Source organism: Cebus imitator, unplaced genomic scaffold, assembly GCF_001604975.1.
Source record: "Cebus imitator isolate Cc_AM_T3 unplaced genomic scaffold, Cebus_imitator-1.0 Scaffold105, whole genome shotgun sequence".
Lineage (NCBI taxonomy): Eukaryota > Metazoa > Chordata > Mammalia > Primates > Cebidae > Cebus > Cebus imitator.
Genome location: NW_016107420.1, coordinates 16,703 through 24,449, shown reverse-complemented (window position 1 = coordinate 24,449; position 7,747 = coordinate 16,703). Strand labels below are relative to the sequence as shown.

The 7,747-nt window shown below is 35.4% G+C and overlaps 1 protein-coding gene across 1 annotated transcript; it reads right to left on the bottom strand.

Moving 5' to 3' along the window:
• Positions 1 to 5,406: 5,406 nt before the first annotated feature.
• PABPC4L (poly(A) binding protein cytoplasmic 4 like) lies at positions 5,407 to 7,333 on the bottom strand. The gene has a single exon (XM_017537643.2). It carries the CDS (start codon positions 6,825 to 6,827, stop codon positions 5,541 to 5,543), a length of 1,287 nt encoding a protein of 428 aa, XP_017393132.1. The 5' UTR covers positions 6,828 to 7,333; the 3' UTR covers positions 5,407 to 5,540.
• Between the last annotated feature and the right edge of the window lie 414 nt (positions 7,334 to 7,747).

The window sequence follows — 7,747 nt, the reverse complement described above, 5'->3', positions numbered from 1 at the left end:
TTAGAAAAAGAATGTCACATAAACAGAACCAATAAAACTTGCACTGAGAATTCTGGAACAAAACCCTATTCCTGGCTACCTATACCTACTCTCTCGCTCTCTCTCTCTCTATATATATATATACGCACATACATATATATATGTATTTTGAAGGCAATTAAATCCTTTCACCATATTTGTTTTTTTCATAAAGCAGTTGGAAGATTTGTTCCACCATTACACTACACAGCATTCTATCTGTTAAAAGGTTAAAACTTTTGGTGAGGCAGGAATTATCCTGACACTTTTAAAAGAGTTGAAACAAGACCGATTAATTTCCAGTACATTGACCAAGGGAAATATAAGTACAAGAAAAGTTTAAAGAATACACAAGGACCAGAGAATGCAAGGTCTCCTAGACCACAGTAAAGATTTATACCTGATTTTAAGAGTAATAAAAGGCCAGGGAAGGCTTTTAAGTATAAGAATGATATAATCAAATGTGCATTTACCAATATCTTTTGGGGTAAAATCAAAACAAGTATTAAAAGTTGGATTACCATATAACTTCAGAACTCATGATCTTTTACCAGTTGCAATCTATACAATATAAATGTCATTTGTATATTAACTATATGTAAAATATTAGTGACCAGCATGGTGAATAATGCTAGGTTTCTAATGGTTCCAATGGCAATTCAGTAAAATAATGTATCAAAATAATCTAGTTATAATTCTAAGATTTGGCTTGCATTCAAATTGAGGTATTTCTCTGATTAACAAAGATTTGCTGGCATTACTATTATAAAGGCTTACTTTAACCTCAAGGAACTAGTATCGGCAACATATCAAAACTAGTGGCACCTAAGTATGCTACTAGCACATGTACAAAGAAACAATAAAATTTAAATCAAAATTGTGATGCCCTACAGACCATCAGATACGGCTCTCTATAATAAGAAAATTCCACTGGAGATACAGTACTGATTTTATAAACAAGATGACTAATACTCACTGAATGCAAAAAATAATAATATCTGTCACTTCAGTGACATTGCCCTTGCAACTTAAATGTGCTATTAGTGTTTGGCAGAACTTCAAAATAAAGATTTTTAAAATATCTAAGGAGATGTAGACATAAATGGGTTAACAAAATCTGATGGAATTCCATTTTACAAATTATGAATATCTCTCAGAAGTTAAGGTGTTTTCTCTACTACAGCTAATAATGCCACTAAGAAGATAAATTTCCTTCTCATTTGGATTCAATTGTTTTATTCAGGGCAATTACAAGTTAGTTAAGAGCATTCTGTGAACTCTAAAATACAACATGACCATGAGACAAAACCAACACAGAATTATACATATTTCCTCTGGGCAAACCTGCAAAATAACCTGACTTTAATTCAAAGGCAAATGTATGTGTAAATCAGACTTGATTACACATATACTTGAGAGATATATGTGTGTGTATGTGTGTGTATGTGTGTGTGTACACACACACATGCGCACGTGTGCACACACACACACATGTATAAACACACACACATATGCTTATCTATATATGTCAAAAGTATCCTGAGGGCATTTAATTTGCTCTATTTTTTGAAGTGTAGACTTTTAAAAATTATATTTTTCTTCTGTTGTTTTATTGTATCTATGTTTTAAATTAAATTATGGGCCATATTTCCAAATGTACTATGAGTAAGCCAATTCTAAGCACTTAGCAGGTTAGTTGAATTTAACAACAAATTCAGAAGTGTCTTTGAAATAATTGATTATTCCTCATTAAAACTTGATCTATGTTAGTGTTTTCATTTTAATTGTGAGCCCATGATTATGAGTAACTTAAAAAGGCAATAATAGTTCATACAGAAATCAGCCTTGAAAATCTGTAATACAAGTATCTTCACTAAAAAACACAAGCTATTTTCAGTTCATTCTTAAGAGAACTGATCTTTGGAAAATCAGAAATACATTATAATAAATAAAAATCATTTTCAGACATGCCTTCACCTTTGAAATATCAAGATTTTATTTGGCATTTTCTCAGTGGATATGTAAGAATATTGAGAACATGAAAATAACAACATTAAATCACTTTAGAATTTTTATTTCTAAAAACTACAAATTCCCATTTGAAATTTAAAAGAAAAAATGTTAGAATACTTTTCTTGAAATGGCTGTACATGTAAGCAGGCAACTACACAGCAGACGTGGCAGAATGTGTTGAGAGAAAGGCGAAAGTAGAAACAGTGGCTCCAGGCATATCTACCTACATTAGCTTTCACTGGAATGCTTATCAGAAAAGTTAAGATTCTACTCATTTATTAAGGCACTTGGGCACAAAAGATTTCATAGTCTTTAAAGAATGAATCTCTATTTTCAACTAAGATAATTTGCTATTATAAAGCACCAAAAAAATGAGAATGGACAAAATTTAAATAAAGAAATCCATAGATTGTATATTTTTGTAAACTTAGTCATTTCTTACAGTAAATGCTGGAAATAAGCACTGTCTACTAAGAAGGCAATTATTGTGTAATTAAGCCATACCTATATTCATCTACACATCTGATGTTATGTACTACTAACTCCTTATATATGTAAGAGAACTCAGTTTCCTGATATTATCTTGAAAATATATGTAAGCATTATCAAATAGTGTTCAAATATTTGAGCAGTTTTACAGATTAGCTTTTTCAAAATAAGATGAGGACTAGGTTATCCAGAATAAGATGTTAATATATTTTCCAGTCTTCTTGTCTGGTAAATGTTTTAAGAACTCTCTGCTTCTGATATATGTTTTGGTAAATACTTATCTAGTATAAGAATTTATGTGAAATTCATATACCAACTCTAATTCATTGGCTATCTGAATCAAGTATTTATCAAAATATATGCTATTAAAGATGGAAAAGCATACTATTTTAAAAGATTTACTATAAGTTTTATATGATACTTTTATGAAAGAAAATTTTGGTTAAAAGCATTGAGAATATGAAATTCTGAAAGTCATAAGTACCATACAAATGAATTGTGTGGGCGTATATATATTTGTGTGAATATACATATTTAAAGTGTTCAAAATATTTTGAAGCATGACATCAAAGCCATTTAAGTAAAATACTGAAACTTTCCAGCTTAACATTTAATTTTGGAATAACCTTCAAAACTATAAAGAAAGTAAAATATCGGGGGAAAGTTCTAAAATGTTGTCATAATATTCAAAGAACTCTAAAAATCCATGTAAATAAACACTTCAACAGGAAAATAATTATGATCATGAGACATTAACTCATAAGAATGAAAATACAATCAGTAAGTACAGAAATGCAGTTTAACTTTTGTAATTTAAAAAAGTGAAATAAAGCAATGATGAAATAGTTTGCTTTACATATATCATGTTGAATTGACCAACAGCTTAAACAAAACCTCTTGTTTCCTGGAGCATCGGGAAATAGGCATTCTCCTACAATGACAACGTACGTGCCAGAGGTTTTCTGGGCAGCATTTAAGCAATATTTATCAAAATTATTTTTTAAAATTGATTCTATTTTAACCATTAATTCAATTTCTAAACATTTTCTTAAGGAAATAGATATATTTGCATATATGAGTTTGCAAGAATGTTAATCTCCAAGTTATTTATGATAGAGGGAGAAAGAATAAAGGAATAAATAATCTAGTAACATATAAGTTCATCAAAAAGAAATTAGTTATATTTTGGTAAAGTCATTGAACAAAACATAAAAGTCACTCAGATTATAAGGAAATAATTATTTTGAGTATTAAGGTTGACCATAGCATATTGTCTAATTAAGACAGCAATTTCAAACAATATTTATAAGATTATTCTATTTTTCTTAAATTATGTAGGTGTATATATGTGGAGAGATGAAAAAATTGGAAAAAATATGCAACAAATTGTAATAGAGAATTGGTTGGCATAATACAATTATATATGCTACTTCTTTTAATTTTTTTATTGTCTATATTTTTTACTGACTAAAAGAATTTTATTTTACAAAATGTGCAAAGAATATACATATAATTTCTATAAAAATAAAATGTAACAAGCTTTTCTCATTCATAAGCTGAAGTATTGCCAAAAACATTTTACTATTTATTTAATATTAGAAATATATGAAATAGAATATTTGAATCATCGAAAAAAGAAATGACTAAGCCAAGCAAAAATATGAAAATAGTAACAACAAAATCATTTGCTAGATACCTTTGGTATGAATCAGAATTTGTAAAGCAATTATTTAAATGTAAATACATAACTCTTGCCTCGATTTCCAAATGGACTTGAAGCAGCATATTTTAAAAAACAATATAAAAAATTCTTTAAAAAGTATTTTAAAAAGCTGAGTGATATAGATGAAAGGCAGGAGAGAAAGGAAAATAGGGGAATGGTTCTAAACTAAAAATTATGCTAGAAAACAGAATAAGTGATGTAACTTCACTTTATCAGAAAATTAGTGAGTTTCTGAACAATCAAGGCTAAAAGTGAACCTTATGGGTTACATAGCTGCCACAGTCTAATAAAAGATGTGAGTTCATAAAAATAGAGGAACTTACTTTTCTGAAACCTAAGAGAATATCACTACCGAAATAATATAAAAGAGATTTTAAATGTTTATAAACATAATTTCTATAATCTACATATATGATTTTTATAATATTAGTATCTGGTAAAAATTTAAGGTGTAATATTATGCTATATAGGTATGAAGAGATTTAATACAACAACTTTGAATCACCTGAGATGATACAGATTTATAACTTAAGGAATGTAGAAGTTAAGGTTTTACAGTGCAAGTTACTATTTAGATTAATTAGTTAGTAGCTGAATTATAGTCAGCTAGTGGAAAGAATAACAAAACACATAAAGCTGGTTTTTAGGCAGCATTAAAACCTCCATCATCTTAATTTAAACCATCAGTAAAACAAACATGTCAGGATATAAATTTAAAAGAAATTCAACTATAGCTGAGTACTTTAACCATTAATTCAAAATGAAATTAGATCTTTAATTAAATTTGTGCTATAAATTTCTAAAAGTTTGATGTCTCAAAACTTGAATGAAAAATTAGAAAATTTCTGTTGGCAAAAATACTTTGGAATCTTAAGGTGTAAGAACTATTTTGAGCATATTTTCATAGAAGAAATTAAAGCTAGCAATATTACTAAAGTAATACAGGCATTCATATAATTACCTCTTCGTTTGGTTCAAATGTAATAAAAACATATCTATTTATACTTATTGCTATGAACACTACATCAAAATAAGAAAAATATACAATATTGAAATTAGAAAATGTGCCTTTGTAAAATGAACTAAGCTTCATTTATTTTTCCACAAACGAAGATAAATGGCTTTGTATATTTAAAAAAAAACAAAAAAAAAAACAAAAAAAAAACTTTTATCACAAAGTTTACTAAACTAAGCACCCATCATGTGGAATATTAAATTTACTGAGGTCAGTTCAGGCAGAGATCACTATCATTCCCCCACCTGCTGCAAATACGAGCTGGGAAGGTACTTTTTTTTTCTAGTGTCTCTGGGCCAAGGCAATGCTAAGAGGTTTGGAGCCCAAGATGCGGCCATTCATCTCAGTCATTGCTTTAAGAGCATCCTCAGGAGAGGAGAAGCAGATCAAGCCGAACCCTTTGCTCTGTCCCTCTTCCTGCATTACCTTAACTCTGCTAATTGATCCAAATGAAGAGAATTCGTTTCGTAGTTTTTCATCATCAATGGTGTCATCGAGATTCTTAACATAGAGCTTTACCACCTGGCACCCACGAATTCGTTCGTTTTTCAGCTGCTCAAACATTTGCTTTAACTCAGCCTGTCGCTCTACTTTCTTCTGCGCCCGGGCTACAAAAATGAGCTGCCCATTTATGTCCCTTCCATTCATTTCTTCGACAGCCTTCTTGGCAGCCTCATGGCTATCAAAACTCACAAAGCCAAAGCCTTTGGATTTCCCACTGGAATCTGTCATCACTTTAACACTCAGAGTTTTGCCATATTTGCTGAAAACATCCTTCAATCTCTCATCATCCATGTCACCTCCAAAGTTTTTGATGTAAACATTGGTGAATTCACTGGCTTTGCTTCTGAGTTCAGCTTCACGATCTTTACGGCTTTTGAATCTGCCAACGAACACCTTGCAGCCCTGGAGCAGTTTTCCATTCATCTCCTCAATGGCCCTGTCTGCAGCACTCTGGTTCTGAAAGTGCACAAACGCATAGCCCTTGGAGCCTTGATCATCACTCATCACCTTGGAGGAAAGGATCTTTCCAAAAGCTGAAAAATGTTCATAAAGGGTTTTGTTATCAATGGATTTGTCCAGATTCTTGATGAACACGTTCCCAATTCCAGATCTCCTCAAGTAGGCATCACGCTGAGACCACATAAGACGGATAGATTTGCCTTTTATGATGTCAAAGTTCATTGTGTCCAGCGCCTTCTGGGCATCAGCCAGATGCAGAAAGTTCACGTAGGCATAGCCCAGAGAGCTGCGGGTAACCTGGTCCCTGCAGATGCGGATGGACAGCACCGGCCCCACAGTGCTGAACTTCCTGAACAGCAGGTCCTCCGTGACATCTGCATGTAAGTCACCCACATACAGGGAGGCCATGCGGTACTTGGCTTCTACATTCATCTCCTCGTCCTTGCCACTGTGAGCCTGTTCCCTGGAGCTCTTGGAGCAATCCCTGTGAGGGGACACTAGGTCACAGCTTTGGCCCGGCTCAAGTGTGGGGGCCTCGGGATCACCACACAAAGGCCAAGCAGTGGAGTTCAGATACAGCTCCTCCAGCTCAGGCAACACCCTCATCAAAAAGACCCCACAGCAAACAATCTGGCTCTCCCTGGGAGGTGGCAATAGAAGTGAAATCGAAAAGAGAGATTATTAGGACAAGAGGTTATTTCCCCTCCGATTTGTGAGAAAACTTCAAGTGGCGGGCTGGCCCTCCATCTGAGCATTCTCCACAGACGCCCTGGTCGCTGATTTCCGAATAAAAATAGGCCTCGCGCAGAGTGGTTTAAAGTTACAGCCGCTCAGGGAAGAACTCCACAAGTGGAGACGTCAGAGGCCCCAGCCGCGGAGTATGCGCGGCGAGATACTGCCCGGCCGAGACCCGAACCTGCCCGGTACCAGGTTCTGCAGGCGCCGCCGCCGAGGCGCTGCCGCAGGGACGCGGCCGCGGGCGTCCTGAAGTCCTAGGGGGCCCCTCCGACCTCCCGACCCTCGCGGCGCCCGGAGGAAGGAGGCGTGGGGGAAGGGGAGGCGGACAGACCGACGGACGGACGGCCTGACGCGCCCGGGCCAGGCGGGGACTGGGGGCTCACCCAGGCTGCAGTCGTCTGCGGGCCGGCGGGCGGGAAGCCCGGAACTCGCGCACTGAACTTCCCGCGCACTCGCTGCCAACTGGGATGTTTTCTTTTTAATATTTTTTTTGAGAACGTTTTTCTTCCCCCCGCCCCTCTTACTCGTTTCCCACCCACCTCGGATGGCTAAGCTGAGAGAAGCAGGAGGCGGTGATTGGGGTGGAGAAATGCAGCCTAGGGGAGTGGCCCAAATAAACCCACCCGCCTGCAGGGCTTTGCTTGGGTCTGAGTGAAGGAGCCTTTCCAAACGTGGATCGGGGCCTGTCACTTCCTGGCTTCAAACCCTCCAGTGGCTTCCTTAGACTTCTGGATAAGGTCCAACGTCCGCACCTTGTTCTATAAAGTTCTGCAGGATTCCTGAAATGT